The 17429-nt window shown below is 39.0% G+C and overlaps 3 protein-coding genes across 3 annotated transcripts; 2 read left to right on the top strand and 1 right to left on the bottom strand.

Annotated features, from left to right (window-relative positions):
• Positions 1 to 317: 317 nt before the first annotated feature.
• Positions 318 to 12741, top strand: LOC134744088 (DNA-directed RNA polymerase III subunit RPC4). Its single transcript, XM_063677808.1, has 9 exons — positions 318 to 569; positions 1106 to 1233; positions 2690 to 2808; positions 3908 to 4040; positions 5167 to 5247; positions 8437 to 8537; positions 10905 to 11021; positions 11269 to 11379; positions 11993 to 12741. The coding sequence occupies exons 1-9, from the start codon at positions 403 to 405 to the stop codon at positions 12149 to 12151; spliced, it is 1116 nt and encodes a 371-aa protein (XP_063533878.1). The 5' UTR covers positions 318 to 402; the 3' UTR covers positions 12152 to 12741.
• Positions 12742 to 13112: 371 nt separating this feature from the next.
• On the bottom strand, positions 13113 to 14365 carry LOC134744007 (small ribosomal subunit protein mS26). Its single transcript, XM_063677682.1, has 3 exons — positions 14040 to 14365; positions 13669 to 13907; positions 13113 to 13286 (listed from the first exon to the last, which is right to left on the bottom strand). The coding sequence occupies exons 1-3, from the start codon at positions 14266 to 14268 to the stop codon at positions 13116 to 13118; spliced, it is 639 nt and encodes a 212-aa protein (XP_063533752.1). The 5' UTR covers positions 14269 to 14365; the 3' UTR covers positions 13113 to 13115.
• Positions 14366 to 15104: 739 nt separating this feature from the next.
• LOC134743915 (cyclin-H) lies at positions 15105 to 17045 on the top strand. Its single transcript, XM_063677580.1, has one exon. It carries the CDS (start codon positions 15206 to 15208, stop codon positions 16181 to 16183), a length of 978 nt encoding a protein of 325 aa, XP_063533650.1. The 5' UTR covers positions 15105 to 15205; the 3' UTR covers positions 16184 to 17045.
• The last annotated feature ends 384 nt before the right edge of the window (positions 17046 to 17429 follow it).

The raw sequence follows: 17429 nt of genomic DNA, 5'->3' as shown, positions 1-17429 counted from the left end.
GCTTAAAAAGCGTTGCGTGTGGACGCCCTCTTAAGTAAGAGCGAGAAAGAGATATCGCTTTCTCGCTCTTACTTATCGGTGCGTCACACACGCAACGCTTTTTAAGCTCTCGTGCTAATGGAGCCTTATATTATAATAATTTCGTTTAACTTAATGCGCATTAAGGGGATATTTTAATAAAGTCTCAGGCTAAGTAATAATATAAAAATATACTTTCTTCTTATAGGTACGACTAAATTTTGAATGCATTCTTTGACTTGACAGCTCGGTGAGCTTCGTAAATGACAGTGACAGGCTGACAGCTATATACAGTGTGTATACACTATACAGTTACTAAACATTAGTGGCATTAGTGCATGCTGGATTAAAAAATATTTACTTTTAATTTATTTAATTACAAAAATGTCTAACAATGGGGAAAAGTCTTCCACATCAAACGGCTTGGCTCCAGATCCACAGCAGAGGCTGGCTTCGTTAAAACCAACCCGAGATCTTACCTTGGGCGGAGTAAAACCTAACAAAAAAGTGTTTACACCGAATTTAAACGTGGCTAGGAACAAAAACAAGGGGTAAGTGTGGTTATTGATTTAATAAATAACACGCGTTCAAGTCTCCGTAAGTTGCAGACTTGTATATATGTTAGTAATGAGTACTGTATGCACAGTACGCTATTTCTTTTGGGATACCGCCGTTTAGCCAAAATATTTTTCGCCAAATTTCACTTCCCAACAAACTTATGGCATCAGTTTCATTTCCCAAATGAAATTTTACCAAGTTTTTATTTCGCAACCATTTCATTTCGCAACCCCATAGTTGGGAAATGAAAATCACGTACAAGGTTGGGTTATGAAAATTTGCGAAATGAAATTTTGCCAAATGATAATTTGCGTAAAATAGTTTGGGAAGTAATTTTGCTGTTTTGTTTGACATTATTTTTATTAATCATTTTTATATTAAACCCATACATGACGACTTCTTCAAGGCGACATATTCAGAAGAATACTTTGGGAAACGATTTTTGGCAATACATTAGTAAACCATTTCTTTTACTACTGCTATTTCTTGTTTGCGAAACTGTGTGTAATCTAGTTTGAAATGCTTACAGACCGAATTTAAACGCAGCTAGAGACCACAAAAGAGACGACAAAGGCAAGAGGGACCGTAAAAATGATAAAAACAGGAACATAAAAAATGGACCAAATGTCATCAAATCTTCTGGTGTATTCTCTGAAGGTATTACCTTATTTACCTAGATATAGCATGTAAAGGAACAGGTGGTACGCCTGAGTACCAATGCATATTGTTCTTAACCAAATATCTTAAGTAGATGTAGATGTAGTGTAGGGACACCCGGCCGGAGGCAGGCGGGCTGATGATCACGTGTCGCGTTCATTCAGCCCAGTTCCAGTTAAAAAGAGAGAGTTAACTAGCACATACAATTACTTGTGCATTCCATTCCAACAGGGTTCACGATGATGCACTGTGCACGGAAGCCATTATGGTGTTCAAAGGATTATTAAAAGCATATAATATTTCATTTCATTTATTGATTGTAAAGTCATGTACATACATTTTATATTTAAGGTGTTACATCAATCCAGTAAGTCAGTCCATGACATCCTGTGAGGACACAATATATTAAATCTTAATTAATTAATCATCATGGGAACTAACAAATCTACAAAGTCTCCTAAATTAGCAATACATTAAAATATGTTACAGTTATTATAATAATTTTTGTGTCACTTAAATTACAAATTGTTAATTCTGTTTAATTCCATATGAATAGATAGCATAATTTAAACTTTTTTTTTAGTTAAGCTAATAGTGCTCCAGTTGTAATACTATCTGACTCAAAGAGTGCACTTCAACACCTTAATCGTTGTGTTTATGGACAAAGAGGCATGCCTGTTGCATATGAAGCTCTACAGTTGATTCATGAGTTTATTTGTAAAGATAGAGTTGTTAAAATACAGTGGATTCCTTCCCACGTAGGGTTAGTAGGAAACGAGGCAGTAGATAAGCTTGCTAAAACCGCTGTAATGGATGGCTCTGTACTCGATTCTATACCATATTCAAGTGAAGTAATTCCCAGAATTAAAAAAAGATGTTTACAGAAATGGGAATACCATTTTGGAGAACAAGCTTTATCAAGGGGTGTTGGAATCTGGTACAGAACAATTCAAGATAGACCCTTGTGGATACCCTGGTTTGATTCTGCCAACCTCTCTAGAAAAGTGTTAGTCTCAGCTTTCCGAGTCCGGTCCGGACACATCCCTACAAACAAATTTCTGTGCATGATGGGAGTTAAATCGTCGCCACTGTGTGCGGACTATCAGAGGACTGATGACTTGTCTCACGTGTTGTTGGAATGCGTCCGGAATTCGGACTTGAGAAAAAGAATTTTTGGTAGTCTGGGCTCCATGCACAATGGACAGATCAATTGTTGGTTGGCAGAGCCTATATCGGACAAAGCAATCAGTGTTTACCACTTTATTGACCTCTCCCTTGAGTAGGGAACTATGATAGCACCCATGAGGCTGACATGTTCACCTAGAGTGTCCAAAGCCTCCATAAAAACCAGATTAAAAAAAAAAAAAATAGTTAATTAAAAAGTCATTTATTGTCACAGTAAAAAAAAGACCATTTGTTGAGTATGTTTAAACAAAACTGTTTTAAATGTGACCAGGACTGGGGGCAGTGGAGAGGCAGTCCGGGCGCTTCGGGTCTTACGGCAACCGGGATAGTGGAGGTGCACCAGCTGCTACTCTTCAGAAACCTACCATTAGAGTCAGAGATTTTGTCAAAGTACGTATCATTGCAAGCTTTAGTATAATATGAATTTTCTCAGATGATTTTTTCGGGCTGGGGCCCTATTCTATTAAAAAAAAGCCTTTGTTTCTTTTAAGAGCGGTCTTCAGCACGTGCCAAAGCCAGCCATGTCGTTTAAAAAGCAACTATCGTGATAGTATTAAGGTTCAAATTTATGTGACATATAACAAAACGTGTTATCTCCGAATGGGCTGTTTTATGAATTTAAACCATATAAATGTAATGGTAAATTTGCTTTTCAAATGGGGCTTGTTTCCGTTACTTATTAGTCAGCAGTGTATCCACTGCATAAAGGAAACAATACCTTTTGCTTGACAGATTAGGCCCGAGCACGAAAAAAATATATAAAATAACTCATACTATACTTTATTATGAATTAGAGATGCGCCGAATATTTGGCATATTTTTCAATGTTTGTATTGGGCCGAGTAGTTTGGTTCGAACTGCCGAATATTGACTGAATAAACATTTTTTTTAAGGGTGTCCGCTAGTTAGCACACGGATGCACTTCACGATCAGGTATTGAGACGTCTCCGACTCTTTTCATAAACTTTCCCGGTTGGCCAGGAGGAGAAGGGTCAAAAACACGTTATGAGTGCATACCGCGGACCTTAATGAACTTGGTTTCAGCGTTTTAGGCAGTTTTAGCCCAACTGAATATTCGGTTCGGCTCATACCAAACCGAATATTCGTATTCGGCAAAGTCCATATTCGGCATTCGGCGCATCTCTAGAATTAATCATATTTTTTTGTCATGAAGCAATAGGTAGGTATATTTCTTTCCGTTTATTAGGTACAATACTTGGCCGGTTTTTCTTTATTAGAACAATTATTATTATTATTATAGTCCTTTATACCATAAGAAGTTTTATATGGTTTTTGTATTTGTAATTTAAGCTATCTTCTATATGGATCCCTCTTTGGGTGTAGGCCTCCTCCAATTTTATCCAATCATCTCTCTGCTTCGCTTTCTCCATTCATTGTTTTCCAGCTGGATATTAGAACAATATTATTATCAAACAGTATGGTAAAAAGTAAAAATCCTATATAATGTCCTAACCAAGAAACCCTTCAGGTTGACAAAGACCTGGAAGACCAGAAAATAAGAAGAGTCATGGGCCAGGACAGCCCCGAGGATGAGGAATACGAGGACTTCAAACAGGTGTCAGAAAAAGACGGTCCAATCAAACTGCCCATGGATGCCGGAGGTAAGGATTATAAAGAAGCTAGGGACATGCCCTGGCTTCGCATGGGTTGAATCTTAACAAATTAAGCCCGGTTCACATTTGTCTGTCGTCTCGTGTTGTGTTGTGTCCTGACGCATATCGGTTTCATACATTTAATATGATTGCGTGCTCATTTGGCTGACGCAGCGAGCATCAGACAAATGTGAACGCAACCATATTAAATTTATGAAACCGATATGCTTCGCGCACGACACAACACAACACGACACGACAGACAAATGTGAACCGGTTTATAAACCTAAACCTTCCTCAAGAATCTCTATTGATAGGTGAAAACCGCATGAAAATCCGTTCAGTCGTTTATGAGTTTATCGCGAACATACATACAGACAGACGAACGCGGCGGGTGACTTTGTTTTATAAGGTGTAGTGATAGTCATTTAAAATCATTTCATCAGTTTTAAGTGTTACATCAGTTATAATACTATGTATATAAATTAAGTCTAACTTGAATTTACATTAACATGACTTAATTTCAATAAAAAAGGGTTGGTAACAGTACTTGACATGGGTTTAGATGTAAAGCTTTGATTGGAAATAATAGACAAGATACTAAATTACAATTATAGTACACAATTGTATTTTTTTCGTAAGTTTCGTTTTTATAAGAATTTCCGCGAGGTAGTAGAAAAGCTGATTTTCATGATATTTTTTTATATACTTCCAATATTATTTAAGTAAAGGTTACAGTTAATTTTGAAACAATGTTAAGTAATGCAGAAGAATTATAAGAAAAGATTCAATATAATTGATCTAAAGTTATAGTTTTCCCCTAATTTTCATTTCCCTATTGACTGATATTTTATTGCACACAACTGTATATTATCAATAGTAGTAATAACTGGTTTCATCCCCCTGCCAATAAGATCTAAATTAATACTTTCTGTTAAAAAATCTAAAGCTGTTAGTAATATATCTAGTAATCCTAGTACCTACTACCTATGCCAATTAAATATAAGATTTATTCTTCTGTAGCCTAATTGATTTATTTATAAAACTTTGTCTCAAGAACCCCAAACACATTAGCTTTCACAGATTAGTTAGTGCTACTTACGGTCGATCTAAACCTACTTGTCCATATTTATAGCATGGGACCGCCCAAAGCCGGTGCAGGTAAAACAGGAGGTGGTCGTGAAGGCGGAGCCCGGCGAGGACGCCCCGTGCACCAGTAAGAGCCCCAGTTTAGGCCGCCGGACTGAGATAGTACGGCAGATGCGTACACTGGAAGGAAAAACTTTAGTGAAAAAAAAATTGTTCATTAGATTTACTTATGAGAACCATGGAATACAGGGACACAATGCCGCTAAGACATCTGTAATTTCATGACACGCCGATTTCCTAAAAAAAAAAAACTTAGGTATTGTTTCCCATATAGTTTTAAATCATAATGTATTGTTTGTCCGCATTTTCGTTAGTCATAATTTGGTATTTCTCAGAAACGCGTAACATTTCAGGGTTGCCATAAAACAAACCTTTTTTTTTAAGAGGGGAAAATGATTTACGCATACCACCCGGCGCGGGGACGGGCCTCCCTGGGACCTGTGGGACTCCCTGTTGTGGGCTAATGAGGCCCCAGGTGTACCCACTAAAAACCCCTCTATTGGCCGCCTCAAGGCTATAAGGCGGGGCACGGGGAACGACCGAGATCACGCTTCCGAAACCCCGCCAGCCGCTGTCCGAACTGCGGACTCATCCTCGGAGGAAGTACTCCTCTTCCGCTTGGAGTACGCCCTTATTTGACGTACTAACCATCCCCGGGACCCTCGTGTAGGCGGCAGACGTCCCCGAGCATGCCGCCCACGGGTACCGTTAGACATAAAACAAACCTAACCTAACCTAACCTATCTATAGGATAACCTTAGGAAAATCCTGAAAAGTTACCGGTTTCAGAATTATAACTAATGATAATATGACAATCATTACATTATGACTTTCAATAATTATGTCAAACAAAGGGATCCCCCATGGTGGTTTATTTTGTTAGAATTTGAATTTGCCCGCCCCTGCTTCGCACGGGTAGTTCAGTTAATTTACACAAAACCTTAACAAATTATACATATAAACCTTCCACTTGAATCACTATATCTATAAAAAAAAACCGTATCAAAATCCGTTGCGTAGTTTTAAAGATCTAAGCATACATAAGGACAGACGGACAGACAGCTGAAAGCGACTTTGTTTTATACTACGTAGTGATGTCTTGCGACATGAACGTCAGTAAGAACACTCAAAGATAGATATAACTCCGTAATAGATGGATACAGTCTAAGGAAAAAACGTGCCTCGAAAATCACGAAAATTTGATTCTCGATCAGAGGGCGCCACTAGTTTTGGCCTACACTCGTATAGAGGGCGTTGACGGTTTCGTTTGTTATTTATAATTTTAACGCATATCAGTGTAAGAACATGGGTCAAAATCATAAAAATAATTAATGCAAATAAAAAAAATCATTTATCCATATTTAAATACATTTTATCGTATTTTTATAAATATTTATTTTTAGTTTTAAAGTGTGTCGACAGATGGCAGTGAATTTACTGGGGTTACAAAATTTACTATGACAGTATCGCTCTAGTATAAGTTACTCTATGGAACACTGAACATTTAATGTAAACAATGAGCATCGTAATATTATGGGCGCTCTATCACTCCATCCGGTTTGCGCATTTGCCTGTCTCAGACGGTAGGTCGTAACGTTGCAGTTCCTATGAGGGCCGGACCCAACATGGCGTCGGCTGACAGGAACGGCTATAACAGATGCAGAATAAATGATCGATTGATTAAATAAATTATAATCATGATAATAGGGGCCTTCGATGCATTATATTGTGTATTCGGAACCTGTCTTTAGATTATATGTTGCTTACTTTTTACGGCGTTATTAAATTTACCGCTGTGCCGGAATTTCTACCTCGTGCTGATGTTATTTTTACAGATTAAACGTACCTACAGTCCAGCAATTTTGATTTCTATGCCACTATAGAACCATGTCATAATTAATTAATTTGTTTATCTTATACGACAGCGACGTCGAGACGAAAAGATAACGTGATAATTTATCACTGGCCCACCCTATATGTCATGTTTATGTATCTAGCAGTTAAAGCGACAAGGTGGCCTAGGAATCAAATTGGTTGACTGTATCTGGGTATCTATCGGTGTACCTATCTACCGTAGGTACCATAAACCAAGGCTCGGAACCGGTTTTTTCTTCATACAAAAAAATATCGGTATTATTACGTTCTTTGGTTTATTATTTAATTTTTAATGGGACAATCTAATAATACGATCTTGTTACCTAAATACATGTTTCAGTCCTACGTAGAGCATAAATTAATTCAAAATATTTCGGGGTTTAAAAAAAACCGGTCCGAGCCCTGCATTGCTTACCATAAAAAACATTTACTGGTTTGAAAGAACAGAGATCCTGTACCAAATACTGTTGTTTCAAGCCAAGCAATATCACGGAAGGAAATGTTGAGCAAACTATGTATCATCCTTCATCCGTTCTTGATGCGGTACAGTACAACGGTAAATGTTGGGCGTTTTCTAAAATAAATTTTGAAGGTTGATTCTCACAGATACTGCTGTTTTTGGGTTCGTTCAACTCAAAATCACTAGCATATTCAATCCTGATGATAAAAAAGAACCGGCCAAGTGCGAGTCGGACTCGCGCACCTAGGATTCCGTACTTTTTAGTATTCGTTTTTATAGCGGCAACAGAAATACATCATCTGTGAAAACTTCAACTGTCTAGCTATCACGGTTCATGAGATACAGTCTGGTGACAGACAGACAGACGGACAGCGGAGTCTTAGCAATAGGGTCCCGTTTTTACCCTTTGGGTACGGAACCCTAAGAATGTCCCAAAAATTTGTATGAAATTTATACATTCCACTACGTCACGCACATCACATACAAGTGAAACTTTTTTTTACACTAAAACGTGACATAATGGAATGGACATTTTGGGACATCGTTTTTTAATGGCAGGATGGAGAATGCTGTAGATTCTAAGTAGAATGAGCCCAAGAACGTCCAGATTTGAGAGAATCAAGGTTTTAATAGACTTATATTGACCGGGATATAGACCGTGATTACCTTTTGTATATGAGCTCCCGATATTTCGACGCAGTTACATGCATCAATATAAGTCTAGTGAAACTAACCGTGAATAATTCAAAACTCAGGTTTTTAATATTTATTTTAGAAAACGCTGTTGCGTTACTATAGCCATAATTTCTTTTTTTTATACTAGCGTAGCGAATAAAGGGGGCTTCTAATCAACCCAGTTCAGTCCAAGTTTGAGTCTCATAATAATAATGTATTTGAGTCATAACAATAACGCATTTTCAGTAGCGACAGTGCCAGCTCCCATCCTAAAGAAGGAAGTGTTTGAAGAAAACGACGTGGTCAACCTGCTCAAGAATGACCAACCCACGCTCATACTGCTACAGGTATTTAGATAAGATAAAAAGATAAAAAAAGTTTATTGCCATAACTAGAAATCTTACATTTCTTAAACCTTAATTAAGTAATAACAATACGAAGAAGTAGATCTTAAATATAGTTGGTAGGTACATTCATTTAACACGACTTTAGACTTGATTCTCAAGAAAGTCAGACTATGTAGATAAAATATTTGACGACCGGTCTGGCCTAGTGGGTAGTGACCCTGCCTGTGAAGCCGATCGTCCCGGGTTCGAATCCCGGTAAGGACATATATTTGTGTGATGAGCACAGATATTTGTTCCTGAGTCATGGGTGTTTTCTATGTATTTAAGTATTAATATATTATATATATCGTTGTCTGAGTACCCGTAACACAAGCCTCCTTGGGCTTACCGTGGGACTTAGTCAATTTGTGTAAGAATGTCCTGTAATATTTATTTATTTAACTATACCTACTCAGTGGCGTAACTAGGGGGGGGGGGGCAGAGGGGGCAAGTGCCCCGGGCGCCATCCAAGGGGGGCGCTAAAATGGGTAAAAGGCAACAGCAGGGAAACTTGTCAGTCGTCAGGGGGCGCAAATTTGGTGACTGCCCCGGGCGCCATATCCTCTAGCTAACGCCCCTGTACCTACTTGGTTTTTAGGGTTCCGTACCCAAAGGGTAAAAACGGGACCTTATTACTGAGACTCCGCTGTCCGTCGGTTTGTCACCAGGCTGTATCTCATGAACTGTGATGATAGCTAGACAGTTGAAATTTTCCACAGATGATGTATTTCTGTTGCCGCTATAACAACAAATACTAAAAAGTACGGAACCCTCGGTAGGCGAGTCCGACTCGCACTTATTATATTTCATCACACTCGCTCAGTAAATGTGGAATTGCACGCAGGCTTAGCGGGAACTATAGAAAAAGCGTTTTCCCTAGGGAGTTTCTAGTATTATAATTAACAGTTTTATTGTCTTTATACTTCATTTTTGTATCGCAAGTGTGATGAAAAACATTGTGTGTAACTCGGGGCGTAATAATATTGCGAACTCGAGTCCGGCAAGCCGTAACGATTTAACTATGTATGTATGTATGTCACTGCAAGATGATATTGACCGAGTATATCAGTGGAGTCTCGATAACGGACTTCTATTTAATGCTGCAAAATGTGCACTTATGACATTTAGTAGGGCCCGCAATCCGCTATATAATAAATATCTTCTAGATTCCGAATCAATAGCTAGAGTCAATACTATTCGGGATTTAGGAGTTATTCTGGATGCGAACCTTAACTTCCATGAGCATATGTATACGCTGGCTCGTACCTGTTACAAGAGACTAGGGTTCGTTACTCGGATGACTAGGGATTTCATAGATGCCAGGTCAATAAAACTCCTTTACACCGCTCTTGTCAGAAGCAAGCTTGAAGCGGCTTGTGTTGTTTGGAACCCCTATGAAACAACCTATATCCTGCTGCTAGAGCGAGTGCAAAAGGCGTTTCTACGCTCCCTCTACAAAAAAATGTACGGATATTACCCATTTTTATACCCTACAAATTTTTTGCAGGGTACATTAGGTTTTAACTCACTTGAGGTGAGGCGAAATTACAGACTATGTACTTTAGCCAGTAGAATTTTACGTGGGGATTCTGACTGCCCCGAACTAGTAGCTCAGTTGCTGCGTCTATATGTTCCCTCACCGACTAGAGTTCTGTTTCGACCGCGTTGTCGCCATTTGTTAGCGCTGCCACCAGTACGAACTGTGTCCCGCCGTAAATCACCGCTTGTTCAAGCCTTGCACCTGCTAAACTCGCTCCTCGAATCAGCACCAAACTGTGATGTGTTTGCGAGTGGATGGTTGGACGTGTGTTATGAATGCTTGAGGTTCTGCGAGACGAGGAATGAACGGCCTTCTTCTGTTATATGTTAATTTAGATTTGTGTACTATGTGTATGAAATGTCTATTGGTTTCACAGTGCTTTGGATCACTGTTATGCTGTGAAATGTAATGAATAAAAAATAAAATAAAAAATAAAATAACTATACTCTCGTTTGCAATATTTATCTTACGCCCCATATTGCACAATGTACTATTTATGTTCCATTATATGGTCATAATCATAATCATAATATCGTTTATTGCACCATGGTAAAAAGTTGTTACAAAAAAATACAGAGTATATAAGTATCACATGGACCCCAGAAGGGTGTTGCAAACATTTTCTTAAGCTAAGTATTAATAAGTTTACTTACGTACTAACTTTGGAACATTAACAAGCCTTATAATAGCGGTATATCAAAATTATATTAATTACTTATGAAAAATATCATCTAGGAATTAAATACTGTTAATTAAACTTTTTGTAATAAATATAAATTTGATAACAGTTGCCAGATTGTCTGCCGGGGCGCGGCGGCGGCGGCGAGCCGGAGCCCGGCACGTCGGGGGCGGGGGCGGGGGCGGGCGCGGGCGCGGGGGCGGGGGACAACAAGGAGGAAGTACCGGTGAGTTCATTTACGGTCTTCATACATATAAATATTTTGCCATTTGGATTGAAAGGGCCATCAATCACGTAGGGCAGGTACAGTTACACCACTTACACCCTACCTCCCCCTCCCCTATGTGATGACGCTCCAAATTATGTAAATAAACTATTAGTAGGTAATGTAGTTATGTTCCTTTACATAAATATCGTCATCATCATGATCAGACATATATAAGTGTTAATTTTAACGTGTCCTGATTTTTCAGCCTACCGACGGCAGATGTCGCCTGAGTGACCTGGAGGAGGGCCGCATCGGCAAGCTTCGAGTGCACGCGTCCGGCCGCGTCACACTCGCACTGGGTGACACCATTTTTGAGGTCAGTTATATGAAGAATTTTGGAGCGAAGCTCCTTATCGGATGGTTGGCGGATGGGCGAAAAAAAAGATTTTGCAGTCACAACCAATACGATTAAGAAAGAGAATGAGAATAAGGATGACGGACACGAAGACCATCCATGAACATATAGTATGATTCTTCTCAAATGATTTTTACGTCTAAGACCCTAACCTGTTAAACAAAAGCCATTGTGTGCCACAATGGCACGCGCCGTCGCACGCGCTCAGACACAATGGCCGACCGCTCGCACAAAAGAAAGAATGGCTTTTGTTTAACAGATCAGGGTATTAGACGTAAAAATCATTTGAGAAGATTCATGCTATAACTGAACATGAACACGTCACCACTCTTTCTTAACTTCGTTTCAACCAAGTGTTCCAACACACCAATTTGTTTATCTTTAAAAACTTAATGCACCATTTAAGCATCCAAGGTATGGCGTATACACATTGGTGTGGCCGGTTCTTAAATCTGCGTACGTTATAATATGTGTGGCTGCAAATGATTTCTAATCTTAGAAATTCATCATCATAATATCATTAAGAAATTATATTATTCTATTGTACTTCAGAAGATGATTTTATCCATTGCAGGTCAGCACCGGCACAAAGGCAGCCTTCTACCAAGAAGCAGTCTCCGTGGCCGCAGATGACTCCTCGCGCACCGCGAACATGATCTCTCTGGGACCCCTACAACACAAACTCAACCTCACGCCTGATTGGGAAGCCATGTTCCAAGATATGCTTGTGTAGTCAAATCAAAAGGCATTACATATAAGGTGGCTAAAAGATTCACAAACTGTATAAATATAATGTCCTGGCAAACGCATAAGGCAATTATAGGACGCATAAGGTACTTATAGATATACTTACATAATAACTCTTATAAGTATATTATAAATACTAAATAGTATACATATAATATGTAAATGTGATTGCGAAAACTGCCATGTGCGATTGCCAAGTCATTCTATTTATGAAAACACTGTCTAATTTTTAAGATGTTATTTTTTGCGGGATGGCTGGTTTACATTGACTATTAAAAAAATGCAGCAAGACAAATTTTTGTCACTTGAGTCCATTTTATGGGAATACACAATTCCTATATATAACTGTTAAACAGTGAGTTTAGCAGTATGTAAATATACATAAATAAGGATCAGTTGCACTTAACTGTTTGTCATCGTTAAAGATTTCGCAAAGTTTTATTGTATGGAAAGTTTAATAGTAAACCGCCGCGGCGCGCCGGGTGACGTTGATCAGTCTGTCAAGTGCGGATGATGCAACTGGCACTATGTGTCGTTATAAGTGATACTTTTGTATGTGAATAAAAGAAATGTTAAGTTATTATTTACATATTTTATTTATTAACTGTTAACCTAATGTTTGCCAGACAACTATTTTATGTCAGATTTGTCTCAGAACATAGTTAAAATGCATGCGGGGTAGTGTGGTGCTTACATTATTATTGGAGCATTAGTGTTAATAACATAAGCACTTGCGACTAAAAACTTTCCATAAATTATGCACATTTTTGTTGAAGTCTCCGTCTCTTTCAACTTTCCACCATCAGTAGTCGTTTGACTTTGGAACATAATCAGAGTGTTGCCTCTCTGTTGCACTTGTAAATACGTACATAAGTGTGACAGGGAAGCAACACGGACGTGGTTCGCGGAAGGCCCTCAGGACTGAACAACTAATAGACATAAGATAATTATTATGATGTACTAGCAGCTTTTGCTTTTTCCGTGGGAGTTGCTAGTGTTTCTCTGCCGGGTATCTGGTTGCCCTGCAGGTCGATGGCAAAGTTGTAGTCAACAGGGTTGGCCAGGGCTCTCTCGATGGCCTCGTCCAGGGTCTCTGGGGTGATGAATGTGGCACTTAATTCCTGGAAAAGATGATAGGTGATAACTGATAAGGTGAATTTGCACATCCAAAGTCTGCATAAGTAGATATGCCTACAGCACAAAACTTTTTTTTGGATCTGTACTGACAAATCATTGTTTTCCTGACTAGGAGTGAAAGTTGGGAAAGAATTTATAATTTTTCTGTTAAAGTTAGTATTTAATAATATCCTGAACTAGCGATCCGACCCGGCTTCGCACGGGTGCAATGCTGATGTATTATACATATAAACCTTCCTCTTGAATCACTATCTATTAAAAAAAACCGCATCAAAATACATGGCGTAGTTTTAAAGATGACATAGGGACAGACATCCATCCAGACAGCAGGAAGCGACTGTTTTATACTATGTAGTGATGATTTACCTTTTGTTTTCTAATCTCCTGTGAAGCCTTTTCAATGCGTTGCCTCATAAAGTCGTCTTTTTTCTGCATCCGCAAGAGGATGTGTTCTTCCCGCTCCGCCAGCTGCTGCTTGCGGCGCTCCTCGCGCTCCGCGGCCACCTTCGCGTTCCACTCCTCGTTCACCTTGATGAACCGCTCCCATTCCTCGGCCTCCACTTTGATTGACATCTCTGAACTAGCACTCTCCAATGTAGATTTCTCTTTAAGATAAGATAATATTTATTGAATAACTGTGTACAGAGATGTTGGCAATAATACATTTAGGAAGCAACAGTTTGTCCATCACGGACGTACAATATACTTAAGACTAACCTATAACCATTTTTATATACCTTTAATCATTTCTTCGTGATAAAAGCGCCGTATCGCCCGCATTTGTGTGTGATAATTGTTGTTGATTCGTAGCAACTCTATACGTTCCTCCTCTGATATCTCTGGGCGCTTTGGGATTCGGTAAATTTTGCTTTTTGCGACAGGAAGCCAGCGGGGTTTTCGGTGGGCGCCTGCGCATTGAACCACTATAGGAATTGTGCGTTTTAAAAGAGAATTGTGGGGAAGCATTTTGAATCTGTTGGTGATGGAATATTTTATGTTTCTTTTCTATTTCACTAAAACAATCTCATAACATAACCTAAATTCTTGTACATTTGACACCTTTGACAGTTCATGGGGGATACACAGATAAGCTAACTTAACCCTGTTTGTTTGACGGAACCCTCTTGAAATATTATACAATTTACGGAACCTCCGAAATGATCAATCAAGCTTGTTCACTTGTTTAGCCCTCATACGCACGAGCGCTTTTACAACGCACGTTAGAAAAGCGTTTGAAATTTGAATGACAAATGGATACATGTGTATTTACAGGCCACACCCATGACACCCACCGCCACGAGCGCTTTATCAACACGCGTTAAAAAAACTCGAATCCGGTCTATTTACATTGATTATTTACACGACGGCGGTGGCGCTTTTTATCAAGTGTTGTTGGATTTTCGACTTTGAGCGTTGTTCTTTAAATCGAATTTAGCGTGCAGACGGATTCAACCGCTTTATTAACGCGCGTTGAAAAAATGTATGAGGCCTTAGGGCCAATAAAGCTATGAGAATGGTACTTTATTCAGCAACGGTTTCTTTTTTGACACTAATAAAGACTTGGTGTTTTAAAAGGATTTAAACTTTTTTTAAGCCTAGTTTACATGCGTGCCGAGACTTGGCAAGCGTCAGGGACGTAGCGATATTGCTATCTCATTCCACCGCATAGCTGTGTCCCTGACGCTTGCCAAGTCTTGGCACTTGCTTGGCACGCATGTAAATCTGGCTATTAATGTGTTGTATTCGAACGCACTTAAAAAAGTTTGTCTTGTCAGTCAGCTCAGCTGTCACATCACTCATAAAAAGTACGAGCAGAGCGTTTCTTCTTTGCTTCTCTTGTTGTCCGTTAAAATATAAATATTGACTCCTTTCACTAGTTTTAAGATAAATATTTAACATAAAAATGTTTTCCACGAGTTCCCAAAGGAAGTTTTGGACGTTCAATGACGAGAACGAGCTTACACAATTGCGGGAGAAGCACAATTTGGAGTTCATCGCAAAGCACGGCGCCCATGTAGACGAATATCAGCGGTACAACGTGTTCCTGTCGCCCGATGAAGAAAGACTGCTTCTTAGACAGTACGAGTTGCACCTTAAAGAGTTCTGCAAAAGATTCAGCCCGCCAATGCCCAAAGGCGTTGTCGGCACTGCATTCCAATACTTCAAACGTTTCTATTTGTACAATTCCGCGATGGACTACCACCCTAAAGAAATCCTGGCCACTTGCGTGTATTTATCGTGCAAAGTTGAAGAATTCAATGTTTCTATTGGACAATTTGTGGCTAATATTAAAGGAGACAGAGATAAAGCATCGGACATTATCTTAAACAATGAACTGTTATTGATGCAGCAGTTAAACTATCATTTAACTATACATAATCCGTTCAGACCAGTGGAAGGCTTCTTGATTGACATTAAAACGAGATGCAGCCTTGCTAATCCAGAACGCCTTCGCAGCGGTATTGACGAATTTTTAGAAAAAGTGTTTTTGACTGACGCTTGCTTATTATATGCGCCATCTCAGATAGCATTAGCAGCAGTGCTCCACGCAGCCTCCAAGGAGCAAGAAAACTTGGACAGCTATGTTACAGACATGCTTTTCAGAGATGCTGGTCCAGATAAGTTGGCTATCCTTATTGAGGCGGTACGTAAAATAAGGTCTATGGTAAAAATGGTGGAGAGTCCAGCACGGGAGCGCGTGCGAGTCATTGACAAGAAGCTGGACAGGTGTCGGAATGAGGAGAACAATCCGGACAGCGAGATATACAAGAGACGGATGCGGGAGGCGCTGGATGAAGATGATTTAGTGTACACGGGACACACAAGAATGTCCCTAGATACGAGTGGAGTGACACAAGTCCTTTCGCCCTCCGCTTCTTAGATTATAGACTAATTTTATTTAGGTATGCTGTTGTATAATACAGAACAGATATCTTTAAAGGTCTTAAGAGTCCCTGGCAAGTTCGGTCTCCATACAAACGTAGTTACGCTCTCATTTTAGAATGACTAGCTAGTTTGCTCTGAAACTTTGTACTTACAATAGGATAAGGTCTGTAATTAGTTTAAGTAGCATCAGATACCAAAGTAAAACAATACAGCGAATTTAAGTTTTTCATACAAAACTTGTTTTAGCTCTATTTCGTTTAATACCTGAGCTATATAAACTAATTACATACATAGATATACCTCATGTCATTGTATGTGCAGTTTCATTACAATCCAACACATAGTTTTAATATGAGAATGAAAGTCCGTTTGTATGGGAAGGTGAAATTCGGCCAGGCTTGCCGGGTAATCTTAAACAAAATCTAAGTTATAAATGACAAAGCAGGTTTATTTGTCAGCTGTATGTTGGCTCTGTAATATTCAACAACATAGAAATATGTTCATTCATGATGGTCAGCCTGATTCTTAAGCATAATTGTGACGTTCCATGGGAAAAGGTGCCTTATGGCTGTCGGCGCTTACATCATGTAGCACCACATAAGTATTGGAGTGTCATTAATAAAAGCGTGAGTACCAACCGCCATAACGTACCTTTACCCGTGCAACGACATAATTATTTGTATTGTCTACATATAAACAGGTTAAAGCTGTGGGTTAAAGTGAGGTGAACCTACATGAATTACTATATTTACTGGAGTTAGATATAAATAGAATTGACTTATTCTTTTATATTTTATTTTAAGTATGTAACATGACAAAAGAAAAATGATTTTATCAATTAAACACTTAAAACCAAGTATTGTTTTTTGTAATTACCAACTAAAAAAAACTTGTCCCCGCCTTATGTATGGTAGCGGCGGTCTCAGCGTAGGGCGGTGACAAAGTGAAATGTGAATACACTATACAAATTGTCCGGCCAATTTGAACACGCACTTGACATCAAACCGATATTTGAACAATATTGTAATCATTTCATTCGCGGGTTCATTTCGCTCTGACTTATCCGTACATGTATTAGTGCGAGCGACACGCTCGCGCGTTTGACAGCTACATGATATGATTCGGTTTGATGTCAGGTGCACTTTCGAATTGGCATGTTATCATGGGATTTGGGCGTTTTCTAAAATAAATATTGAAAACCTGATTCTCACAGATCCTGGTGTTTTTGGGTTCTTACAACT

The sequence above is a fragment of the Cydia strobilella genome, chromosome 1, assembly GCF_947568885.1.
Source record: "Cydia strobilella chromosome 1, ilCydStro3.1, whole genome shotgun sequence".
NCBI classification, from domain to species: Eukaryota; Metazoa; Arthropoda; class Insecta; order Lepidoptera; family Tortricidae; genus Cydia; species Cydia strobilella.
This window is presented reverse-complemented; position numbering and strand designations above follow the sequence as displayed.